This window comes from Leptonotus elevatus, chromosome 16 (genome assembly GCF_054856555.1).
Source record: "Leptonotus elevatus isolate MCC_2025b chromosome 16, RoL_Lele_1.0, whole genome shotgun sequence".
Classification (NCBI taxonomy): domain Eukaryota; kingdom Metazoa; phylum Chordata; class Actinopteri; order Syngnathiformes; family Syngnathidae; genus Leptonotus; species Leptonotus elevatus.
Window position 1 is genome coordinate 13,236,656 of NC_141254.1, and position 26,787 is coordinate 13,263,442.

The 26,787-nt window shown below is 39.1% G+C and overlaps 1 protein-coding gene and 1 long non-coding RNA gene across 2 annotated transcripts in view; one reads left to right on the top strand and one right to left on the bottom strand.

Moving 5' to 3' along the window:
- The window catches only part of lhfpl7 (LHFPL tetraspan subfamily member 7), a 67,710-nt gene that overhangs the window by 1,527 nt on the left and 39,396 nt on the right, over positions 1–26,787 (top strand). Inside the window, exon 2 of the mRNA XM_086097793.1 lies at positions 17,246–17,384. Coding sequence (XP_085953919.1) covers positions 17,246–17,384 — 139 coding nt within the window. The remainder of the gene's footprint in view (positions 1–17,245; positions 17,385–26,787) is intronic.
- LOC147160856 (uncharacterized) lies at positions 16,975–25,617 on the bottom strand. The gene is made up of 3 exons (XR_015097340.1): positions 25,540–25,617; positions 23,394–23,490; positions 16,975–17,406 (listed from the first exon to the last, which is right to left on the bottom strand). It is a non-coding gene; the product is annotated as an uncharacterized LOC147160856 (long non-coding RNA).

Sequence of the window (26,787 nt, forward strand, 5' to 3'; positions counted from 1 at the left end):
GTTCAAGCAGATTCTCCTGCCGACGACAGGATGATTGTTTGAACCCTTCTAGCCTCGAACTCCAAATGAAGAAGCGCGTACAAGTCAACTCCGGAGCTATGATTTATGCATGAATGTGTATTAGCATTTGAAAGGGGGATATTAATAAGCTGCTGCTCGAGTAACTGTAGTGCAAGTATTTGTCCTGTCTGATGTGGTAGAACCCGACCTCCTATTGATCTTGTATTTGTTCATGAGCTGCCATGATTAGCACCTCCGTGCTGTCTTTTAGTCCAACCTTTCCCAGCCACCGTTATGTTTTCTCAATGTCATGCCATGCAGGAGTTTAATGACTGTCCATCTGGCTCCTTCTCCTTACTGGGCTTCTGTTGCCTGAGGCGTTCACTATTCGGGTGGTTCCCGTCATCTTAAAACATATATTTAGCGAGAGAATCATATCAAGATATGTACGGAATTGTCTTTTTATTGGAAAGATGCACAACCCCGCATCTTTAATGGATGAAAAGTGCTACACAAATAAAATGTAATTTGATTCGCCTGACAAAAAATGTGAAAATAAACAGACTTGACTGGCTTTTATTCAAATGATTGGACACGTGAGACAATCACATTTTATTTGAACTCTGGGCAAAATAAAAGAGAGAGAGAGAGAGAGAGAGAGAGAGAGAGTGAATTAAAGAGATGATTGGTATTGTTTTGCATTGGCAGTAATGGACATGTACTGTTTGAGAAACGCCTCCAGTGCGCCAACCCTACCAGGCACTTGGAATGTCATTTCACCACTCAGTGAAGCAGAACAACTTGTGAAAAGAGCGCCAAGTCATTTAATGAATTTCACTTATGATTTCTTTATCTGGCTGCTTTTGTCTTGGCCTTATCAACCTTGGGAAAATAAATGTTAACAGAAGAAAGGTTGTTTCTGCCTTGTGAGACAATTGTCTACTCGGGTCAAACTGCGTTTTTCGTTTTTCAGTACTTCAGTTGAGGTATATCTCCAGATTAATGCTAGTTTTGAATTGAAAGGCCAAAACGGCAAAATTGGAGGTGTTAATTCAACACCTACAGACTTAAATGTTTTGTTTACACTAAATATAGTTAAAACAACTCTTTTAAAAGTGTTTTTTTTTTATACAAAGATGGAGTTAAAACAACTCTTTTTGTTTGAAATTTAATACTAGTCAACACTGGTTAGTACTCAATGGAAAACCATATCACAGCAATATCGGCAGTGTTAAATAAACACATACAGATTTAAATTTAACACTTCAAAAATGTCTATATTGGTCCACACTAAAAAGAGTTAAAACTACACTTTTGAAAGTTGTTTTTTCTTTTTTTTCTTTTACACTGAGATGGAGTTAAATCAACTCAGATTGTTTGAAATTTAACACTGGCCAGTGTTGATTTAACAAAACACTAGTGTGCAGTGGTAAAATATTACACCATCTAGTGTTGTGCTTTTTAACACTCAAAACGAGTTGCTTTCATTGCCACTAAAAATGCAATATTAAGTAAATATTAACTCTGAAAGAAAGTTCATTATATTGAATGGCTAACAAAAATTTGCATAAGACATTATGGGAGGAGTTATTGACACACAAAACATATTACAACACTGATAGGAATATATGAAAAGTTAGTTGTATTAAATCAATTCAATTGTGACTTCCCTTTTGCACGCTTCTTCTTCTACTCTACTCACAGTCAATCTCAGGGCACTTAGAAACAAACATTTAGCGCTAACATTAGCGTCTATGGACAATTTAGACCGAGAGTGTTCAAATAACCTCATTTACACTGCAGTTCTACAAGCTTCTGTAGCGGATGTTTTTGACTGAGCCCCCAATTGAATAAAAATTCATCAATCGCACGTGAGCAGAATGTGACGGAGCGATGGGTGGCGTAAAAACAGAAAAGATGGAGAAATGTGTTGAGGGAGGTGGCCGGAAAACCCGGACTCGCACGATGAAAACAGAATCCATCGGACTGCCATCATGAGTCGCTTCTTAAATTTACTCTAACACGTCTCCCTTCTCCCCGTGCCATTAACTCTCATGGGGAACCACTGTGGTGAAAGCCATTTGTTTGAAAGTGTGTCTGCCTGCGGGAAATCATGTTACGGGGTCGGATGCACATGTTGCGTCCCCTCGTCTCCTTGGGGAGTCTCCCGCCCCGCGCGTCGAGACAAAGACAGACTTTTCTTTACCGACGGCCTCATTCTGCTGCAGGGGCGACACTCTTTCCCAAAGTGTGACCTGTCTTGCTGAGACGAAACCAGACACTTTATCACCGAGCGGGTACCGTCATCAAAACAGATATCGACGTGCACGCCGCCTGCCGGCGGCACCATTGATTCTGTAATTAGTGAGGTCACGGGGAGTAATGGTCGAGGGGCACTGGGGGAAAAAAGCAAGCGGCTAACTTTGTGAGTGTATTTCAATCTAATTTTGTCATATATATATATATTAGGGATGTAAGGCGATTACAATTTTAATCACATTACTTCAATAGTTAACTCACAATTAATCACAAATTGTTCTAAAAACGGTTCTAAATGTACAATAAAAAAAATCCCCACATTTTCATTCACTTGTTAACATAAAAGTGGGGGAGGGGGGGAAACATGTTAAACTAATAGAAATATGGGTCCATGTTTTTAGTCATTGATACACTCATTTCTTAATAATTCATAAAATTAAGTTAAAAAGATGTACTGTACTGTAAAAAAACGAGTGTGATATTGATTTGTCGAGTGTGATATTGATTTGTGTTGAGGTCTTTTTTTTGCCACTAGATGGCATAATTGCATTTGTTAGACATTGGCGCCAGCATTTTTGTTTCATATTAAGGGCTATTTCATCTTTAACATGAAGGAACTAGTGAAATTCTGCACATTTTTAAAATTGCAAAAATACGACTTGACCCCAGTCTCCACAAATATATGCATTATTATTACATTTACTACTGCAAAATTTTTACACACACACACATATATATATATATATATATATATATATATATATATATATATAGTATGAGTGTACCCTGCAATAGGTTGTGTAAGTGTACCTAATGAAATGTCTGGTAGTGAGCTGGGCTTTGTTTCAGCTGATCCCGCAAAATGTATTCCCCCGGTAACGTTAGGCCCACCAGTCGCAGCCCAGTCGCAGCTTACTCACTGATCCATAGCCCAGCCTCGACGAGGCGCGAGGAAGCTCGCAGAAGGAACGAGAGCCGCCGGCAGGTCAGCCCGTCGTGTTTTACCGCCATTCCTTCCACCGAGTTGTTTTTCACATGGTTGATTTTGAGGCGGGCTGCACATCATCCTGCTGCTGGTGAGGCCGTGTGGCCTGGCATAGCAAAAAAATAAAATAAAAATGGGACCAAGTCTGACAGTGTTAATGTCAAGTTGGATGGAAGATTTGAGACGGAGGAAACTATTTTAGCAGCTTATGTTCTCTTTCTGGAGGATTATTCCGAACAACAAGTTTGTCAAAGTTGAGCATTCACGACCAGGATGTTGATGGATGAAAAATACACAAAAGTTTTTTTTTGGCTTGCCAAGTTACTCATGGGTGAGAAATTGGAAGTGCAGAGAAGCACGTGTCCCGATGATGGATCGAATGAGCCGTGTGGCGGTCGTCTGCATTTTATATCCATCGAGCCGAAATAGAGAGCAAATCAGTCCCGCTGAGCAGAAGAAGGATTTATGATGTGCCCTGATAGATTGATGTTACTTGTAAAGGTATGATTGTTTTCTCCTGCTTTGCTCATTTCACCGGTGCACCTTTGAAAGTCATTGATGGTATAAAGTGGGATGATGTTTACCGGCAGATCTCGAATGTTTAAAGTATTCTAGGATTGTGTTTTTTTTTTCTTCTCCTCCTCAATATTGTGGAACTGCCAATTTGGAGTCAACTTTTTTGACTGGCAAACTTGTTGGAATGTACAGTGGGACGTCGACACTTTTCAAGTTACAAACAACATTTTGGTTGAAAATATGCCTCTGGTTTACGTACATGTTTCGTTATGCAAACCGTCTCAGCGTGGGTGAGCGGACGTATCAAACTGAGCATCATTTAACCATCATTGGTTCAGTGCGTAACTCTTTGCCATAGTTGTGCAGATTATTTTTTATTTTTTTACTCTTAAGACTGATTAAAGATCGTAAACCTCAAAACTAGGGATGTGCAATTCATCAAAATTAAATTACAATTTCAATTATTACACTCCACAATTACAAAATTGGCATAATCATAAACAAACATAAAATATTATTAATACTAATTTTGATTTGTTTAAATTGATATATTTGCACTTTTTTTTATGACTAATTTAATAAATTTTGTTTGGTCCAAAGGGAACTTATATAATTATAGTGTTTCAAATAATTTTATTTGCCTTAATGTTTTTAAATGTTCAAACATTTTCTTGATTTGTACCAAAAAATATTTCAATTTATTACCAAAATAATCGTGATTATTATTTTTTCTATAATCGAGCAGCCATACCCAAAACACCCCCAAAATGACAGCGGCTGCCTAAATGTCATTAACTTTAAATTATAATAATTTAAATTTAACAAATTTCCCTGGATCGTTTAAAAAATATATAAAAAATTAATAAAAAATAGACAGACAAAAGGAAAACATGAATAAGATTGTTATTTTGGAAGGAGCTGTTGTCCTTCTCCCCTCACGTAAAACTAAAGCACAATAAGCACTTGTTTGTTTAGTGTGTGATGATTTCTGTATAGTGATTAAGTATATTTTCGCTTGTTTTAAACGTATTTATTTTCAACCACACATCAATTAAAATTAGGATGTATATCATAAAATGTAATTTGGGGGCTGGAACGGATTAATTCAATTTCCATTCATTTCAATGGAAAAAGTGACCTCGATTTAAGAACGTACCAACTTACAAATGAGGTCACAGAACCAATTAAGTTTGTAAGTTGAGGTACCACTGTATTTGCAAAACATAATATAAACTATTATAATAAAATAAACTATTATAATAAATCCATAAAAATTACAAATAAACAATTATTACTTACTTAATCTTTGAATATATAGGCATAATGTAGGCCAAATGCTAAAAATGTTACATGTTTTATTTAATTGCGTATGCTTAAGTTAGTACTTTATGGGGGAAAATACTGTTAGCATTTAGCCTAAAAGTATGTTCAAATGTATTTGCAAGTGCGTTCGAACATATTTTCAAATCCGTTCAAACGAGGTTGATGACTGCATCACAAATTTCTTTATTTTGGGCAGTGATATTGGCGACCTCTGATCAGCGCTTTGCTGTTGGACACAATTTACTGTCTTTCCTGGTAGGGGGGCAGCGCAAGGGCATCGGAGTGGCCCTCCCCTCACAAATAACTGCTGAGTCAGCGCGCTTTGGAAGGCCGCCTTCCATTCGTTAAGCAGCCTGTCACTTCTACTGCCTTCACGTTGGATCCTGCGGGTAGTTTATGTATTGATTTAACAGGGAGCCGTCCTCCCTGCTTTCGAAGATAAATGATAGCTCACGCTGCTTGTTGCATACAAGTCGTGTGTGTGTGTGCGTGTGTGTCTGTGTGTGGGAATGGTCCCAGATTAAACATCTTAAAATGACATGGTAAACAATTTACAACTTTAATTTGGTAAATCTATATCCACTTTCCATCATGATGTGACACACTGTGGAGAGAACCCCCCCCCCCCCCCCCGCCCACCCCTAACGATGCTGCTTAGAGGAGATTCTACGTCTACTGATGACTGTGGACTCTAGTTCGTTTCTCACGAATCCTGCAGGATCAAACTGTAAAGCTCCTGGGATGCTGCCAAGCTCCCGAGTAAAACTCCTCCGTCCAATCCCACAGTGAGCAGTGTGGCTTCACGATAAATCCGCAAGTCCCATGCGTCCCCGCTTTCAAAATTCTATGGGGACATTTTGCTGGATTTCAACTTTGAGGCATCCTTGGACGGTCTTTGGTCGGAAAAGTCGAGATTGGTACGGACAATATTTGCAAGAGTTTGTCTGCAAATGGTCAATGCTGAGAATCAAGAACTACTTTTTTCTTCTGCCGCTTTTCAATAAATAGCATTTCAGAGAGAGAGAGGGAGGGAGGGAGACAGAGAGGGGGGTAGGGAGAGAGAAAGAGAGAGAATAGGGAGAGAGAAAGAGAGATAATGGAGAGAGAGAAAGAGAGAGAGTGAAGAGCGAGAGTGGAGAGATAACGAGAGAGAGAGAGAGCGAGAGAGAGAGAGAGCGAGAATGGACAGAGAAAATGGAGAGAGAGAGGAAGAGAGAGAGCAAGAGAGTGAGAGAGAGATAGAAAGAGCAAGTGGGCGAGAGAGTATGAGCAAGAGAGAAAGAGAGAGAATGGAGAGAGAAAGAGAGAGAATGGAGAGAGAGAAAGATTGATAAGAGAGAGAGGGTGGAGAGCGAGAGTGGAGAGATGAAGAGAGAGAGCGAGAGAGAGAAAGAGAGAAAATGGAGAGAGAGAGAGCAAGAGAGAGAGAGAGAGCGAGTGGGCGAGAGAGAAAGAGAGAGAAAGAGAGAGAGAGAGAGAGAATGGTGAGAGAAAATAGAGAAAGGGAGGAAGAGAAAGAGAGCAAGAGCGTGAGAGAGAGAGAGAGAATGAAGAGAGAGAGTGGAGAGAGAGAGAGGAAGAGAAAGAGAGCAAGAGAGAGAGCAAGAGAGAATTGAGTGAGAAAGAATGGAGAGAGAGAAAATGGAGAGAGAGAGAGAGAGAGAGAGAGAGAGATTTAGCTGTTCACAGTAGGCACCCCTGTCAGCTTCTGGCCAATAGTTTTCAGAGTGGATTCCGGTTCGAATTTCCCGCCCACTGTCTGCGGATGTGATTTCACGTGCGCATTGTGTACGTCATGAAGAAGGTTGAGTGCAGTTTCATTTTCCGGCCACAGGTGGCAGCAGCGCTTCGAAATGGCATTTTCTGCGTTCAGCAGCTTCAATTTGAGTTATTTTGAGGGAACAATATATTTACATAGTTTCAAAGTGTCATGTCTTCAGTGGCATGACGTCCCTTGAGAAAGTCTGTCTCAGGCATTTTACAGCAAATTCCTACATCGAGCATAAACTGAGGAGGAACGTGACCAATCCTTTGTTTGGAAAAGCTTATTCAAAATGACATTTACCACAATTATTTTTCATTAGCTGTCCCAAAATGTCTCCAGTTGCAAATGAAATCAATTCAGTCGAACCATTAAAGGTTAAGCACAAGTTAAAATCCCTTTCAACCTTAGTCATTCAAAGTGATTCGTTTTTTGTTTTTTTTATTAGCGACCCTGCTGTGTGACGACACATTGTCGCCATGTCAAATGAAAGTGATCATCTTGTTTAGGTACACTTAAATCATTCGTACCCGGAGGCTTTGCTGGTCAAACTCCTTAACATGCAAGCGGCTGCTCTTCATCAAAGTGATGCAAATATGAGCTCAAGCCGGTAATGCGCCCTTGCTCGATAACATCCACAAAGAGGAGTTCCGATCGTATTTTTTTCTCGGGCAAAGATGAAAGAAGTCTTAAATGAGCTACTGTACATGTGACGCCTTGCATTTGACATGTTCATTCTGCGGGGGGTCGGGGAGTTTGCTGCGTTCTGCGTGACGCGGGTCGACCTTACTTGCTGGTGAAATGAAGCAAAGTAGGAGGAAGCACATATAGCTTTTTTTTGCTACTTGCTGTGGCGCACTATGCATGAATTATGAAATGTGCACTCAGGCCCGGTGCTGGTGCGGATCATGCATACATTTAACAGCGCGCAGTGCGAGCTTTTGAGGGTGTTGAGGGGCTTGAAGAGCAGCTTTCAGCAAAAACCCTTCGCTCTCTGACGCGCGGCGAGGCGGGGCCGGACGCTCGAGTGCCCTTCTATAGTTCAACCGCCTAAAGATCTGCGACAAAAAAGGGAAAATCTGCAAATTCCATCACCTCGCGCCAACTGTCCAGTATTTTTGAAACTCTTCAGAATGTGCCATTTGCTGATGGGATATTCAGAACACCAGACGCCTGTGAAAAAGTGGACTCAATCATCCCAAATGTCGTTAGCCGTGTCAGTCTTAGATTACTTGAGCAATTAGCATGGTTGCTCTGTGTTTCTTTAACTTGTGAATCTCAGATTAGTTTAGCAATTAGCATGGTTGCTCTGTGTTTCTTTTAATTGTGAGTGTTAGATTAGTTTAGCATAGCATGGTTGCTCTGTGTTTGTTTTACTTGTTAGTCTTAGATTAGTTTAGCAATTAGCATGGTTGCTATGTGTTTCTTTTACTTGTTAGTCTTAGATTAGTTTAGCAATTAGCATCGTTGCTCTGTGTTTGTTTTAATTGTGAGTGTTAGATTAGTTTAGCAATTAGCATGGTTGCTATGTGTTTCTTTTTCTTGTAAATCTTAGATTATTTTAGAAATTAGCTTGGTTGCTCTGTGTTTCTTTTAATTGTGAGTTTTAGATTAGTTTAGCATAGCATGGTTGCTCTGTGTTTCTTTTACTTGTAAATCTTAGATTATTTTAGAAATTAGCTTGGTTGCTCTGTGTTTCTTTTTCTTGTAAATCTTAGATTATTTTAGAAATTAGCATGGTTGCTCTGTGTTTCTTTTAATTGTAAGTCTCAGATTAGTTTAGCAATTAGCATGGTTGCTCTGTGTTTCTTTTCCCCGTGAGAACAGACGTGTATCTTATTCGTTCCCACAGAGGTGATATAATTACAGACATGGGAGTGACTCCGCAACGTGTTAAGCCATAGCAGTAGCGAGCTGAAGCTCGTCGCTACCTGTAGCAAGCTGGTGTGGCGTAATAGCATGGAGCTACTCGACCTCCACCTCAACGCGCGTACATCCAGCCCTAGTAAAGCTTTTTGGGACCAACTATGCGGTTGATTCTCAGTTTTGTAATTTATTGTGTTTTAATGCGGCTCAAAATGCTAATTTTGCCTTAAAAACGGCAAGTTTATTGTTCAAAGAAAATGACAGACGTCTTTTTCTGCTCGTGTAAACTTTCTTATTATTATTGTCAAATATGTTCTGTTTATTAATGCCATTTAGGAGATTCTGAATCTGATTGATCCTAAAGGTGACTTGCATGCAGTCACAAGAAGGAGTCATGCCGCCTTTCAACTCATTTCCTGGTTTCTGGGTCATTTCAGTCTGTGGTGGTAATTAGTATACTGTCCTTTCCCAGAGCAGTTTTTGGGGTGTGCTGTTCCAAGTTTGAAAACTAATGTTATGCAAAATGAGGAGATGCATCAAACATCCCCACACTTAGTTAAATCTTACAAAACATGTCTTTTAAGCCGTTGCTGGCTACTAAATTATGGTAGTGATAGATTTCTTTTGATCCCTTCTTCTACTTTTTGACGTTGTTGCTTCCCATTTCTTGTCGGTGTGAAGGTAAACTACGTCTGAATGTGTTTGTTCCCCACTCTGAGCCTGCACGGCATGCGCAGTAGACAAAATGGATGAATGGATTCACAATCACAGTTTGATTACAGACAACAGGACTAAGTGCACTTGAACGTCAACCAGCGTCCGCTCGATGCGCAATACGTGGGCCGTCGTGTTGTTCTGCTTAACATAAAAGAAGACAAAGAAAAGGGCGAAGCGCTCCTCCCAGCCTCTCCCTCACATCTTCACCGTATTTCTTCGACACTCGCGTCTCATCTCACAGTTCTCTCCCCTTTGCTTCTCCTTCGGGGTGGGTAATGTTTGATGTGAACAGATGTGACGCTTCAAACCAGTTTTGCTATTCTGATTGTTTAGATGCCAAACGGGGGCATTTGCTGTAATGAGCAAACGTGCTAACCGGTGTTTTTCTTTTAGTCTCAATTTTACCCTTTAATATCTCATTATTTGCCATTCATTTCTTATGAAGCGCGAGAATACAATTGCTGAGTCCTTTTGAGAGAAGAGAGAAAGAAAGAAGTTTGCCCGAGGTTGCGCTCTTTCGAGTACCCACCAGCAGCCGATCTCAATCTCTGAGGTTGTCATCATTAAATCGGGCCAGGAGGGATCCCGCACATTTCAATCCGGTTATATGATCCTCTCATCTAGTCTGATCCCGCCTTTGTGATCTATAATAAAGGAGGTGAGGGGGAGAAGAATCAGAAGTTTCTGGACCTGATCGTTCTTTAAAAAAAAAAAATTCAACCCTACTTTCCCACACATCAACACAGCACCTCCCCATCACTTCTCCAAAAGATAATAAAAAAACATGATCAGATGTTTTTTTATTATCTTTTGATGGACACAAGTTAACTTGTGAAGTCATGTGATTAATTATGATGAAAAAAGTTTAATCGCCTGACGCCCCTAATTTTTAATAATGTTTTTTTTTGTAAATAAATAAATAATAATTGTATTTTTTTTTAATAATCTTTTTTTTTTATATATATATATATATATATAAAGAAAAGATTATTAAAAAATTAGGGGTGTCAGGCAATAAATTATTTTAATCGTAATTAATCGCATGACTTCACGAGTTAACTCACGATTAATCACAAATTTTATATCGCTTTGACGGTTTACTGTGGTTTTCAAAGTTAAGTTTCCAATAACAATACATGTAATAATAACATTGGCTGTCGCCTGTAATGAGCTCTTCTCTTTTTTTGAGGCGACGTCTAAGATGGGTTGCTTGCAGAGTTGAGTAAATGCAGTTAATTGCCTCCAATTGAACCTTTACGCACAGAGGAGGAGGCGGGAGGGAGAAAGACGAAAGAAACACCGCAAACACTGATTGCGTTGATTCATATGCAGGTGCCAGTGGGTACCAGTTAGCCCTAAGGACAAACGAGAGATGCAGTGACTTACTAAAAATAATCAAAAATAGAAGAAGAATGTTAATAATATATATTTTTTAAGTTAACTGGGTCCACATTTCTTCTATACCACATATTCTATAGTTTGTTTAAAAAAATCAAATGGGGGAGAATGCTGTTTTTATTGACCCAAATATATTCTGCAGTTTTTTTTTTTGAAGTGGAAAAAAAGGACGTGATTAGTTTCGCAAACAAGATCAAACATTCACAGTTGCTGACAAAACATTTGTAAGTGAAGTCATGCAGTTAGCGGGGGCCAAACCTGGCACTTGCTACCCCCCCCCCCCCCCCCCCCGCTCTGAAAGTCTGTCAAGACCCAGACTCTGTGTGAGGCGAACGTGCGTTTGCGTGTGTGCGTGTGTGTGGGCAAAGTGCTTCTGAAAGTCACATCCTATCTCCCGCCTGCCCCTCAGGTCCAAACGGACACTCCATCCACTTGTCAGGTGATTAATCTTCACTTCCCGATCTCCCTCATATCCTCTCCATCCTGTATTCTAGTCAGTGTGCACACACGGGCTGGCGAGACGTTTGCAGGCCGGTCACACACACACACACACACACACACATGCAAACACACAATTTAATACCACTCCCGTCCAAGAAAGCGTTTACATTATTCAGGATGTAATCAAAGGATGAGGGCTGCTTTTTGTATGAACTCATTCACTCTCAGCAATTTTCATCGAAGCAACCCCCTTCGCTCCCGGCTGTTTTACTGTATTTTGACCGATTTTGCAAGGCCCACAGAACATTGTGTTCTGTTGCTATAAAAACATGGAACCTAGCAAAAGAAAGATTAGAGTCTCTTCTTTCATCAGGAAAAAAAGTATTTTTTTGTATCTGTTTCTTCATTATTCACAAACCTGTTGAAAACACTGGGGAAAAGAGCTTGTTGCAACATGGCTGATCTCTTATCCTCTGCTGCCAGTTTTTTTTTTTTTTTTACCAATAATTACCATTTCTTTAAGCCACCTATTAATGTCAGAAGCTCCTTCAAAGCCTTCTGTATGCTCTTGCATAATAAAAAAAACAGAACATAACGTGTAAATACGTTTTTGGGAGTGAAGGACAAAGTATTAAAAAACGCGTTTACACGTTTTTGGGTTTGAATGAGTTAATGCTCTCAGTTGCGTGAGACTGAGTTAACAAGCAAAAGAGTCGGGGCAAAAGCACCATTGGTAGTTTTGAAAAGCTGCAACATAGTGCTAATGGGCTTCGAGAGAGTGAATTGACTCGGGTCCCTGCTGAGTGCGAAATAGACGACGGACATATACACACTCAAAAGCATGGAGCAATGCGGTGAAGTTGTCACGCCTGCTTATAAACACATCTGCGATAATGTCACTCCCCTCTTGTCCTCCCTTAAGGCGAGTCATTAAAACCCGTGCGTATTTCTCTTAAGCGCATCATCGGCCAGCTCCTCACTTTGGCAATGAAGGCAAGCTCCGCTTTCCACTAGAACAATCAAGGTTCAGAACGACTGTTTAATGACATCGAGCAAGTCCCCATCGAGGACACAATTAAATTTCATTGGACGCCGTGTCTTCCTTGATGTAATCTGAAATCTAAGAGTCCCCCTCTGACGGTCCTTTTATTACTCAGAGCGGCTAGATAGCGCGTTTGTGCGCAGTTATTAGTCTCCAGCACGTTCATGATGCGTTTATTGCAGTAAAGCAATTAAGTTTGTTCTTCAGTTGTTTTCACGGCGTTTTAATGTTTATGCGAGGCGGGGTAAGCGACAGCGGTTATTGTCTTAAAGGTTTACTTCCCGAGGAAGATTAGTCTGCATGTTCAAATTTTTGCCACTGTGTAATTTTCCTCTGGTTCGGCTCACTTGCTTTGCACTGGAGCTCCAGCTGGTTCAGGGTTGCTCCCAGTTATCCGCACATAATTACAACCTACTCGGGGAGCATTTCACACAATTGAACTCGCTCAGCTCACGGTCGCAGCAAGGTTTCTTAGAATGGCTGTGAGTAAACGCGTTAATGAGTTTGTTTTATTACCACAGAGGCACACATGTAGGTTATAAATTAAGGGCAGGCATTAATTAAAATGCAGGTTTGTTTTTGTGTGAAAATGATTGAAGTGGGCTTTTGATCTCTGTGGCTTTTCATTTAAATGACTGACAATGCAATGGTGAATATACAAAAAAAAAAAAAAAATGATTTCAAACACAGAAAAGATGTTACTTTATTGTAATCTTTTATGGGTTTTTTTTCAAAATCAGCACCACCAAATCCGAAACAAGATCCCGGATACAAGCAGCCGAAATAGAGATAGGGTGAGAAGCTCGGTCATCGAGCCGCTACTCCTCCGCGTTGAGAGGTACAAATTGAGGTGGCTCGGGCATCTGGTTCGGATGCCTCCCGGACGCCTACCTGGAGAGGCCCCGGGGACGACCCAGGACACGCTGGAGAGACTACGTCTCTCAGCTGGTCTGGGAACGCCTTGGGATCCCGTCGGAGGAGCTGGCTGAAGTGGCTGGGGAGAGGGAAGTCTGGGCTTCCCTGCTAAAGCTGCTGCCCTCGCGACCCGACCCCGGATAAGCGGTAGATAATGGATGGATGGATTTTTTTTCATGTAGGTGGCTACAGATACATATATTTACAGTGGTCCCTCACCACTTCGTCATTCACGAATTTTTATTTGGGTCCATTTATGCTTCCATTTTTGTCCTTTTGTGTAATATTTGAGTAAATAATTTTTCTTTCATTCAACACAATCTATTGCATTTTTAAACAAAATATAGAATATTTGGTAAATCAGGAAACGTGTTTCATGATAAGTTAAAAAAATAAAATCGTCTTTTAATTCTTCTTAGCAAGTCAGTGTCCCTTCACTGGTGAGCTGGCACCCCCATCCTAGAGGTAGAAAAACAAGTTAATTGAAGGCAATTAACCTTAACAACGTCGTAAGAAGAGCTCATTAAGGTGCCAGACAATATTAGGGGTTATTAAAGGAAAAAATTATTATTTTTTTAATCAACCTCTGTTTCGCGAAAATTCACCTATCGCGGCTGGGCATAGAACGTATTACCCGCAAAAATTTTGTTAACACTGTATGTAGCTTTATTTGGTGTGGGGTTACGGATCCAAGGATACTGTGCATATGTACAATACTTGATATTGTAAAAACTAGCGATTGGCGAGTGCCGATACCAGGTCTGTTTTCATGATATCGGTACTAATGAAGTGGGTGGACGTTTTATGATCCGGAACCACAAATTTGAAATTTGAAAAATTGAAAATTGTTGGAGGGGAAATTTTATGTATCAAATGTATAATGATATCGGCACTTGGTATCGGTGACTACTAAGAGCTGAGTCCTCATACTGGTATTAATCTGAAAAACAAAACAAAACAAAACAAATGGTATCGAACATACCTAGTAAAAATGCTCCACACTGATACCACATGACCAGCTTTAATTTGCTAACTGTAATGGCATTATCAACTATCGGTACTCGGTATCAGCGAGTAGGGATACCGATACCACTAGTACATAAAATTCCACAAATATACAATGACATCTAATAAAAAAAAAAACTGTATATCCCAATATCGCATTTTTCTTTAAAATTGTATGAAATTAATCGCAATTTTCTATTTTCTAGTTCCCGATTGTAAAATGGCCACAAGAGGGCGGCCGATATTGTCATCGCAAGCACCGATACCAATACCTTCAAATAAGGCTAAAAAGGTATTGGATAGCCTCAATCAAGACTTAGGCTACTGTTTTTAATGGCTCTTTTTATTTATTTATTGGTAAGAGCATTCTTTAAATGACAAGGGGAAAAAAACCTACAAATGTAATGTAAAATTTACAGTAATATATTTACTCCCCTCACCAAATGACCAATTAGCGTTTTCACACTCAATTTCATTAAAACATCATAACGTGGCATACATTCCTTTTAATGGAAGTACAGCTCCTATAATTGGATGTTGCTGTCTTCCACCCTATTTCATCTCCATTTGCCCAGACGAGACATGATTGATGCTTTAATGTACGTGTGTGTCACTGTGCATTGTAGGCTGCTGGGAGAAGGAAGACATTCCTGTGCATACATGAATATCATTGAAGTGTAAAAAGGCAGCAGAATAAAAGAGCGCAGAAGATAACGGCTCTTTTTGCGAGCGTGCGGTTTCATCAGTTCTTAACTTTATTCAATTGCCTGCATTGGAACAAGAGAGACAAAAGCGAGACAAAACACAAGCTGGTGATTACGGCTTTTACCTGCTATATGGTTTGTTGCCCCCCCTGTCTCTTTCTAGTTAATTAGCATGATTGCTTTGCAACACAATACATAAATGAACTTTGCTAGAAAAAAGCATTTAAGCATCGTTTTTTTCCACCGTGGATTGTCGATTGGGAATATTGAGAGAAGGTTCCACATCCTTGTTTTTTGCTAGCATGCAGGCAGAGCTATGAGCGTGTGATGTTTAACTCATTCACTGCCATTGACGGCTATATACGTCAAAAATTATTTTCAACTATTTCTATTAGTTAAAATTTTCCCCCCACTTTTGTTAACAAGAGTATGAAAACCTAGGGGGGGGGGGGATATTGTACATTTAGAGCAGATATCAAATTTGTGATTAATCATGAGTTAACTAGTGAAGTCATGCGATTAATTAAGATAAAAATAAATAATCGCCAGATAACCCTAATTTAAAAAAAACTTTCTTTTTAAAAAAAGAAAAGAAAAGATTATAACAAAAAAATTAAAATTATTTTTTTTTTTTTAAAGAAGACGAAGAAAAGATTATTAAAAATTTGAGGCGTCAGGCGATTATTTTTTTTCGTAATTAATCACATGACTTCACTAGTTAACTCATGATTAATATTTTTTTTTATATCTGTTCTAATATAATAACTACAATTATTTTTAACTCATTCACTGCCATTGACGACTATAGACGTAAAAAATTCATGTGAACTATTTCTATTAGTTAAATTTTTTTTTATTTTCATTTAATTTTTTATGAAAACGTAGAATTTTTTTATTGTACATTTATAAGAGATATAAAATTATCATGCGATTAATTATGATTAAACGGCCCTTATTTTTAATATATATTTTTATAATTAGGCCCGTCAGGCAATTACAATTTTTAATTGTAATTAACCACATGACTTCCCTAGTTAACTCACGATTAATCACAAATTGTATATCTGTTCTAAATGTACAATATTTTTTCCTAGGTTTTCATACTCTTGTTAACAAGAGTGGAAACAATTTTAAATTAATAGAAATAGTTAAAAATAATTTTTGACGTCTATAGCCGTCAATGGCAGTGAATGAGTTAATATGTGGGGGGGGGGGGGAAATCAATCAAAGCTCTAAACCTGTGCTGGTGATGTGACAGACATGAGCAAAGCGAGGTTGAAAGCAGAGTGACTTTCTCGCTTGCAAGTTGATTTAATTTGGCACAGGAGCAGACGGGAGTGTTAGCGAAGGGCTGTGACGCTGTTGGCATTCTTTTGACCTTTATTTGTCGTCGTAGGCTAAACGTGTTAGATTTACACCATGGCCTCATGCCTTATGGAACAATGTTTACATCAGGGTAACACATCCGCTACTGGGTGCGTAAAGTAACACAAGGGCACCTTCATCATAGCAGACAATGATGGAGACGAAAATGGAGGCAAGATGTTCAGAAACACCCACGGGTATCGGTCATTCACTACCGATTGCAAATTAAAGGAAAATAATTCAGCTGTTATTTTGTTTGCACACGACAATTGAAAAAAATAAGACCAATAAATAAACATATGAACTGTAATAGTTTTCTGCTGTGTCTCACCCCAACCTTATGACTGTTACCTTAAAAGAGTTTGAAAAGTCTGGAGTTTTCAAAGTTGGAAATTTTACATGGGAATTAATAGTATTGTGTGACATTCTGATGAATATTGCGTTTTATAAATGAAGCAGAAAAATCGACCCATTTTTATCCGTCTCAGGGGGGCGGCCATTTTGCCACTTGCTGTCGACTGGAAATGACATCACAGTGCCTATAAGGGCTCAGGTAACAACCAATAATGGCTGAGTTTGTGACTGTCACATGACCAAACACAGAAAACAGGCGAGCTGTGATTGGTTGTTACCTGAGCCCTGAGCAACTGTGATGTCATTTTTTATTTTCTCTTGACATTGTAATTAACTCGAACTGATGTTACAGTGCTTCCTCGGTCTGTTTCCTTCCTTTTTTGCTTGCAGCGAGTGTGTGATTAAGCGCCGGTATAATGAGTAGGAGCAGCACCCTGTTGTTTGGCCACCGAGAGCAGTTTTCAAACCGAGACAGCCATTAACCTGCCGTATTTCTCAACAGGGTTCGACCCAAACTAAATTGGCTGTCGCTAGGTTCACTTTTTCCCCCCTCACGTGATTAAAATTGCTTTTACGTGTGTTTGTTTCTTCAGACCAGCGCAGTACTGTGCTCGGGAGGGTGCGCCCTGCTGGCTGTCAGCTCCCTGTTGGCCATCATCACCATCTTCCTGCCCAGTGGAGGATGCGAGAGGAGGATCTGCACCTTGGCCGGATATATGCAGATGGCTGCAGGTCAGCACACGCTCAAATACACCTTTCGGAAAGAGGAATTAATAAATATAATGGAACAACAACAGCAGAAGTAAAGGAGCGACCGGAGGGGAGCTGCTGCTAAGCAACCGGCTTGTTCAAGTGAGGCCCAGGCAGATTTAGAGGCTGATGTAAAAAAAAAAGCCAATTACACCTCCTTGAGATCGGGTCGTTGGTTCAGGGCCGCGTGTGACTATTCTTTCGCCGCTGCTTTCATTCATGATGAGGAAGGGTTGCGTTCACAAAACATCATCTTATTGCCTTCAACAACTAACCCCTTTTCGTGGCTTTCCGTCTACTATACTTACTGTATGCTAATTGTGTCCTAGCAAACTAGCTAAGCTAGCTAGCTACAAATGAGTGCACTAAACTAACACTTTATATTTCCATTACCGCAAAGTTGCATAATATTGATTTAAAATTATTTTGAGATCATATTTTGTTGTATATTTACGATTAAAACGCTAATTTTGACAATTATAAACCTTTATAGGGAGGCTTAATTCACCCACTTTGTGGATTTTCGCTATTTCTAGCAGGATTTGATCCAGATTGTACTGCATATTATCAACCGAATCCCTGCTTGTGGTACTATTTACTAATCAGAGACCGTTTTTTTTTTTTTTATGAAGGTTGAATATTTATTGAATAGAATGTAGCTGTTACATCACATGGTTGCCGCAGTGTTTTCAAATCTCCCAAAGCTCATTCACATCAGCGTCGCTATGGGAAGGTGAGAAGAAGTTTGTGACCAAGTAAGAGACTCTTGAGATTGACGGGTTCAATTCTTGTTCATGTTGATAACACGACACAAAGATGGAAACGGTACGAACATTTATTATCTTGATTATTTACCAAAATAGTTACGGATCTGGTTATCGGTTCTGGATCCTAGAAGTGCAAAGCTTTGTGCGCTTGCCTCATATGTATGAAATGTAGTGGGATTGAAAGGTTATAGTTAACTGTCTGAAGCTCTGTTATCACACTAGTAGCAAAGGTCATTGTTGCACTTTACGATGATGTAAGACAGTAAACGATGGTTGGCCAGTGCTGACATGTCGGAGGAGATTTAAAAGATGCATGTAGAGCAAAACAAAGCATTGTTACCGTCTGTTGGCTTTCTCATGAGTTCCACAGCAGGAATGGCGCAGAAAGCTAGCATCACTGACCTTGTAATTAAAGTGTTAGCCGCCTTTAATGTTGTACTTCTAACGCACGTCAGACATTTCAATGCGTCCTCACATGGAACACATGAACCCAAGGTGCGATGATGTCGCCCAGGCCTTTATGGAGGTCCGGAGAGGGGAAAAAAAGGTGAACTTCCTCACCCTGCACTTGATGGAAGGATGCTCCTCCTCTCCACTAGTTCAAATGTGCGCCTCCCATCAATGTTTTATGCTCCAAGTGAGTGAGGCAGGACACTGCTGTGTGCTAAAGCAAGAACATTTCGCCTTTCATGTATATTTTATAGGCCTGCTCTTTTTTTAGTGGTCAGGAACCGTTGCATTGGATGCTTATACGGCACGTGTACCGCTTTTTGTACAAACTTAACGGTGAGCAGACCTACTGAGAACATTTTGGCCGTCACAGTGCGGTTTGTTAATTAAGTATTTTAATTACATCATCATGATCATATTGACAATTCCTATTTTCTAAGCAATTACTTTTTGTTCAAAATCCAACCAAATACTCATAAGCTCTTTTTCTCCAAGCCTTCTCTGCCTGTTGTTTATTTATTTTTATTGATATGGCTGCTGACTTCAAAGAAAATATTTTAGAGTGAAAATGCTTCTTTGGGAGTTTCATGGGTCAGGACTTAAAAGAAATACGCCCGCAGCTGTGTTTTTCTGCTCCTGACAAAAAAATGCGCTTGTATTCCCCCCCACCACCATTTTCTTGCTGGAGTAATCAAGTATATTTGTGCTGCTTCTTCTCAAGCCGCAGTAGTGTTGTTATTTGGAGATAGACAAGTAGAAGCACTGTTCTCGGCAGCAAAATGGTGAAGTACTGGCTTTGGCAAACTAAATCATCTTTTAGGAAGCGCTCACAGACTATAATTAATAACTACAATTATTTTTAACTCATTCACTCCCATAGACGACTATAGACGTCAAAAATTCATGTGAACTATTTCTATTAGTTTAACATTTTTTTCGTTTCATTAAATTTTTTATGAAAACCTAGAATTTTTGTATTGTACATTTATAAGAGATAGAAAATTATCATGCAATTAATTACGATTAAACGGCCCTTATTTTTAATATATATTTTTTTAATTAGGCCCGTCAGGCAATTACAATTTTTAATTGTAATTAATCACATGACTTTACTAGTTAACCAACAAATAATCACAAATTTTATATCTGTTCTAAATTTAACCCAACATTTTTTCTAGGTTTTCATACTCTAGTTAGCAAAAGTGGAAGTAGTAAGCAAAAAAAAAAAAAAAACTAATAGAAATAGTTTAAATGAATTTTTGGCGTCTATAGCCGTCAATGGCAGTGAATGAGTTAATTGCGGTACGTCCACATTTGGAATCCTGCAAAAGGCTGCAGCTAACTAATGAGAAAGCGCAATATAGAAAATGGACGGGTGGATGGATAGATATGCAAGATATACTTTTTTTTAGTTTCAATAAATACAATCTACACATGGTCACAAATTTTGTTAATTAACTGTTAAACTTTGTCTATTATTGTTTGTTTAATCAGGATAGCCAAAATATTAGGAACGTGCAGCAGGTATGCCCGGATGCAGACAATAAATATATATAGTGTAAAACCTTGCTCTCTCTCAAATTATTATTCAAATATAAACGAGTCCCTAATGGGGGTCAAGGTGTTCATTCCCAATCGGACATTTTTTTCCCACTCGAAAGAACTTCCATCCGTCCATTTTCTATACCGCTTATCACATTCAGTTGTGAAGCTTCAAACTTCAAGTAGATTATGTTGAACTTTCCCCCCCCCCAAAAAATCAAATTTGACGCTTTGAAAGAGCCGTCTTAAGCAATGCGAGCGCGGAGGAATTTTCCACCATATTTCCCTACAAGTTCAACTATAACTTGGGGATATTTTTGATTTGCACATTTCCCTCCCATATGCGACAAACTGAAATTGTCCTCTCGTCTCACTTCCCATCAGAGGGAGTTATTTTGTGCTTTCGTTCCCGGCTGCTTGAAAGGGAAAATGTATTTGTGTGTGCCGAGGAAGCCCAGCCTGCTGTGTCAGAGCTCCCTTGAGCAAAGCCGCTATGCAGATGTCCTCCGAAGCGTGCTGATGAAAATAGGAAGCCGCTTTGATCAAAGCACCTGCTGGGTTATTTTCAGCGCCGGTTGTCGCCGCCCGAGCCCATATGGTACCACGCCAGCTGTCAATCATTCCCCCGATACAGATGAACGCACGTACCATATCAGGCAGCATGAAAGCTGCAGTCTATTAGCACTACCTGGTTCTCCTTCAACTCGCCGTTGCCTGATGATGACTTTTGAACTTTATCAATGAGGTCAATTGATCGATGACTTAGTGGGTTTAACCAAGCAGTTTGATTTAAATGAAACTTGGTGTACTTGTTGATAGTGATGCGACAACACTAAATGTCAAATTTGAGGTCAATCGGAGCAGGGGTGTGGGAGCTACGGGCCACTGAACTTTGACATTTTTGTCAAAAAGGGGCGTGGCCTCCTTCTTTTGAAACCTTATATCTTAGGAACTACTGGGTCAATCTTCACAAAAAATGTATTGTTAGAAAGGGAAAACTCATTAAGTATTCATTGAAAATAGAATAAAGAATATTCTTTTTTTTTTGGTCTCAATCAGTATGCTGGGTGTGTACCTGTGTGTGTGAGTGAAGCAAAGTTGCTTTAAATCCTGACCTGACAACCCTCCGTCTGCTTTCTTCTTCATCGTATTCCCCATTTGCACGTCTTGATTTGCACGCAATCAGAACTGCTAAGTTCTTTTTGCACTTTCCCTTCCAATCACTCTCCCAATGTATTTCCTTCTATTTCATCATGAGTCGGCCTGTTTGACTGTGGTTTTGATTTATAGTGTGTTTCTTGTGTGTCTCTTTTTTATGTTTTTTTTTACAGTGTTTGAGTTTGAGAAGACATTTCTGTCCATCACCAATTGATGAATTTTAGCGACACTGATTCTAATATCTTTTGGACTTTATGCACATTTGGAAAGAGGCATGAGCGTATTCGAATTTTTTCTAATTACTCCGCCATGACACATATCTGAATTATGTCACTTGACAGCAAAAAATAAATAAAAATGTCACTTGAACCATGCAGTGTAAATCCACCACTCCGGAAACAATAGAAAGTTAATGAATTATGCAAAAACCTTCATATTTAATTCACACTCCATTTAGGCTGCGGAGGTAAGCCTTTACAAATAGTTAGTTAGCATGGTTGCAAAATTGCAAACACATCCATTAGAAATGTTTGCCTGTCTGTGAAGTGTCACACCACTTAATATGAATGATTTCTATAGAAAACTCCCTTTTCTGATTAAAAATACAACACTATCTTGTATAGAAGGATAATATATACAGTAACTATGACTATTGTGTAGAGTCAACACGCTGTTGTAAAGGTGAAGACGATTATGCCGCCAGTGTTGTGTAACAGCTTGATTCAGACTAGAGAGGTGCAACTTTTTCGCATCTGCTCTCTTTCGCATCTCCTCCTCAAACTGCTATGAAAGGCCTCGTCATGCACACACAGAGCAGACGCTGTAAGAAAGAGAGGCTATACATATTACATGAGTCCTCCTCCTCCGAAGGCCTCAGTGCTCCCCATTTGCAACTTAATATCAGACACAATGAGGTGGAAGCCACAGCCTGCATTTCGGGATGTTATGAGGGAAGATGTGGATTGAGATGTCTCAATTTCATATCATGTTATTTTGCACATAAATGGTCTCGAGATGTACATCTTCGTTTCCTCCACTGCATATCAAAGTCTAAGTGTTGGAGCAGGTAGTGCAATGTGATTTTGGTGAATTTTAATTGGGGTCCAGGAAGACATAAGGTGGATGTCACCGTAGTTCAATCATAAATATGTCCTGAATCATTGTTAGCCATCGATCCATTTCATCTGGTAACAGCACAAGCTACACGTGATTAGCTAATTGGCTATCGTTGTCTTGTCCTAACCACGCACGAGATTTGCCATTATAAATATTAAACAAGTTTAATATTTACCATTACCAGCCGTAATCGTTTTCTCAGCCGATCGGTGAGGAAAAGTCACTCTTAACTCATTCATCCATTCACTATAGACGTCAAACATTCATGTGAACTTTTTCTGTTTTTTTTCATTTCAGAATTTTTTGATGAAAACCTAAAAAAAACGTTTTTTATTGTACATTTAAAACATATGTAAAATTTGTGATTAATCGTGAGTCAACTATTGAAGACATGCGATTAATTACTAATTGCCCCTAATTAAAATGTCAACGATTAATCACAAATTGTATATCTGTTCTGAATGTACAATATAAACAAATCTAGGTTTTCATACTCTTGGAAACATTTTTAAACTAATAGAAATAGTTCAAATGAATTTCTGTCTACAACCTGTTGAAAACACTGGGAAAAAGAGCTTGTTGCAACATGGCTGATCTCTTATACTCTGCTGCCACCTGCTGGCCGTTTTATGTAAGAACTACCATTGCTTTAAGCGACCTCTTCATGTCAGAAGCTGTATGCTCTAGCATTAAAAAACACACACTTATAAATACGTTTTTTGGGAATGCAGGACAAAGTATTAAAAAACTTATTTATAAGTTTTTGGGTTTGAATGAGTTAAGAGCCTGATTTCCTAATTCAGCTATGTGGTATGAGCATATTAGAAACATCTTCTATATATGATGCAGTAGTTCTCTACTAGCATAAGCAACCACAATAATATAAATATCACAAATGTCCTACTTTTACTAATAACTCATTAAGTTAGCCAATTTAGGAATATTTTTGCAGGTTTACCTAATCCTGTCGTCTGTGCTTGTATGCCGACATCAAATTCTGTATAATACAGCTGCACGGCGTGGGCGTAGGTCTCTCCAGAAATTCCCGCTAGCGCCTGTGAAATGAAAAGAGCAGCCTGGATGAGTCATTGTTGTGACTGCAGTTGCAGGATTGCACCTGCTTTCTTTCGTCCTCCAGCCCGGGCCGGCAGCCATAAACACACTCGCGCTTGTGCGCGCGTGCATCTTTATGTGCACTTTGCTTTCACTCCCATTTGTCATTTTCCTCTCTTCCTGCTTACGCCGTGATTGATGGTCCGCTCAAAGCTTTCTCTTGAGTGTGTGCTGATGAGCTTGTTTTTCTTTGCAGTTGCGGCGTGAGGAGTTAAGACCGCAGTGCCGGCCGCGCATCATGCAATGGTATTGATCTGGCAGTGCTGTTCAGTTACAGTTGTTTTTTTGTTTTGTGTGGTTGAAACTTTGAAAGTTTGAGTTTTGATTGAAGTTGAAGATTAGATGGAGAACACAAGAAGTTTTTTTTTTTCCACCCTGGCTGTTAGAAAGCATGTATTTGCTAATAATCATTGGCTACATCATCTTGTAGGCGACAACGTCCAAAGGTTCCAACTTCCAAATGGAACGAGTAAAAGTAAAAAGTAATCAGAAAAGAAAAAACTCAAGCACAGATACATAAAAAATCTACTTACTATAAAGTACAGTAACAAACTATTTTTTAACTAATTTACTATTTTATTTTACATGTCTGCCTACACGTATGCATCTTATTAAAACGGTGTCAGGCTGTTAGCACAGTAGCCTGTTTTTTCACATGCTAACACATTTTGACACGCTTTCGTGCTAATAAATCATATATGAAGCATTACATTAATTAAGGCCTATAACTGTAGTCACACCAATTAGTAGCTTCATTCAGAGGATGGTGGCACACTATGCACAGAAGTATCAGGACACTCAGACAATCATTACTGCAAATGTTTAATCATTTGTCACATTTTCTGAAGTAATGAGACAACTCTTGGTTAGTTTATTAATCAATCTTAAGTTGAACTTTTTTTTTATCTGATGTTTTCACTAACACTTTGAGACTATTCTTTCGAAAGACTTTGATGCATTGATGACTCCCGGGGTCTCCCTGCTCTGTCAGTTTGGTCGAGGTCTGTTTACTCGACAGTTAGCTGCTCGCTTTCATCATGACTGGAATTCCCTCGGTTCTCAGCTCCCAGCCCGAGTGTTTCAGATACAAAGATGCAGTGTGTTTGTGAGTTGGAGAGATGCAATTCACGTTGTGCTCCTCTAACACTGTTCAACAAGGCTCATGTTAAGAGTATTTTTGTTAAGGTTCCACTTTGACGAATAAACTGATTACAAAATGTATCAGCTGTTTTTTTTTAAACTCATTCACTGCCATTAACGGCTATAGACGTCAAAAATTAATTTGAACTTTTTCTATTAGTTAAAATAGTTTTTTCCACTTTTGTTATGTATGAAAACCTAGAAAAAAATATTGTACATTTAGAACAGATACAAAATTTGTGATTAATAGTGAGTTAACTATTGAAGTCATGCAATTAATTACAATTAAAAAATGTAATCGCCTGACGCGATTTAAAAAAAGAAGAAAATATTATTACAAATTAAGTGTGTCAGGCGATTACAATTTTTAATTGTAATTAATTGATTTCATCAGTTAACTCACGATTAATCACACATTTTACATCTGTTCTAAATGTACAATAAAAATATCTAGGTTTTCATACTCTTGTTAAATAAAATGGAAAAAAATGTTAAACTAATAGAAATAGTTCAAATGAATTTTTGACGTCTATAGCCGTCAATGGCAGTGAATGCGTTAATAAACGTTATAGCTTTTCAAGTCACCAACTGATCTTCATATTCTGAAGCTATTGTTGTTTAGCTGTTCAGCTTCTAAAGGGAAAATATTCCCAATTAAAAATGCTACAATTAAGCTGAAAATCTCATATACAATGATTTCTTACCAAATTTAAACGGTAGTCAGTCTTCATTCATTTTGGGGGCTAATGTGCCGAATACTTTTCATCCATAGGGCTAGTTTATTACTTTAGCTAATGCTAAATGCTATCGTGGTTGATAGTTCACCAGCGCTTAACATGCAATGCACTCACCGATATTCAACCTTTTTTGCTTGGTCCCGGCAGCTATTCGGAGTTGGCTGAAAAAAGCTCAGCTTGTGTCAGTGCTGACCACCAGCAACTGCAGCAGTAGGACTACATCTCCCACGATTCTTAGATATGGAAGCAGGAAGTCGTTCCGGTTTCAGCATGCTACCGATTAGATGCGAATGAGAATTCAAAGCACCACAAAAAAAAAAAAAAAACAGGACGCCAGGATAAGTTTTTGTTGTGATTTCTTTGTTTCCTTTCAAAATCCAGAAACTAAATCAAATCAATCAAAACGATACAATGCTGATCTGATATGAAATGTTACTGTACTGAGATTTCTCTTAGCAAGTCTATCAGTGACATAGAAGTGATTTAACGCTGAGGAGCGAAGCCTCCCAGGCAGGTGACATCTATACGATAGAAAGTCTTCCCTTGTGGCGAGACAAATGAGAAAGACAAACGACGTGAATTAAAGCTGAGCTTTTCGGGATGCCTGTGCTTGTTCCACTGGAGGCAGACGGGCCGATTCGGACTCAATGACTTAAATCATTTGACCTGTACAAATCATTTTGAAAAAACTAATGAGGTGGCACAGCAGAAGCTGGAACCTTTTGTGCTAACACTGACTTCTATTTCAAACTGTTCATGATTTCCTCCACCTTGACAAAATGCTGCGGAAGCTCTCTGCATGGCTTGTGCTGGGAGATGTGATTACAAATATGTCAGGAAAAGCCTGCTAGAACAGCTGAACTTTATTCACTGATAATCAGAGGCACTTGAAATGGTGGCAGGTGCGTTCTGACTTCCATTTAACCAGGGATGTTTGATAACCATTTTTTCCCCCCAGACTGATACCATTACGGGTACTCACTCTTGAGTTGTCACTGGCACCGATATCGAGTACTAATATTACCACTAGTACTTTGATTAGGGATGTTCAATACCACTTTTTTCTCCAGACCAATACTCAACTCTTTGAGAGTCACCGATACCAAGCATCGATACCACTACTACTTTTGATCAAGGATGTCCGAAGTACTCAACTCTTGAGTAGTCACCAATAGTGATACCAAGTACAGATACTACTAGTACTTATGATGCACAAAATTTCCCCAAAAGAACAATGACAGATAATTTAGATTTAATTTAAGACATACACCCCAATATAGCATTTCCCTAAAAATATTCTTCTATTTTCTCATTTCCTGTGCCTGATCGATCCACAAGATGGCAGCCCATACTTGTATCGGC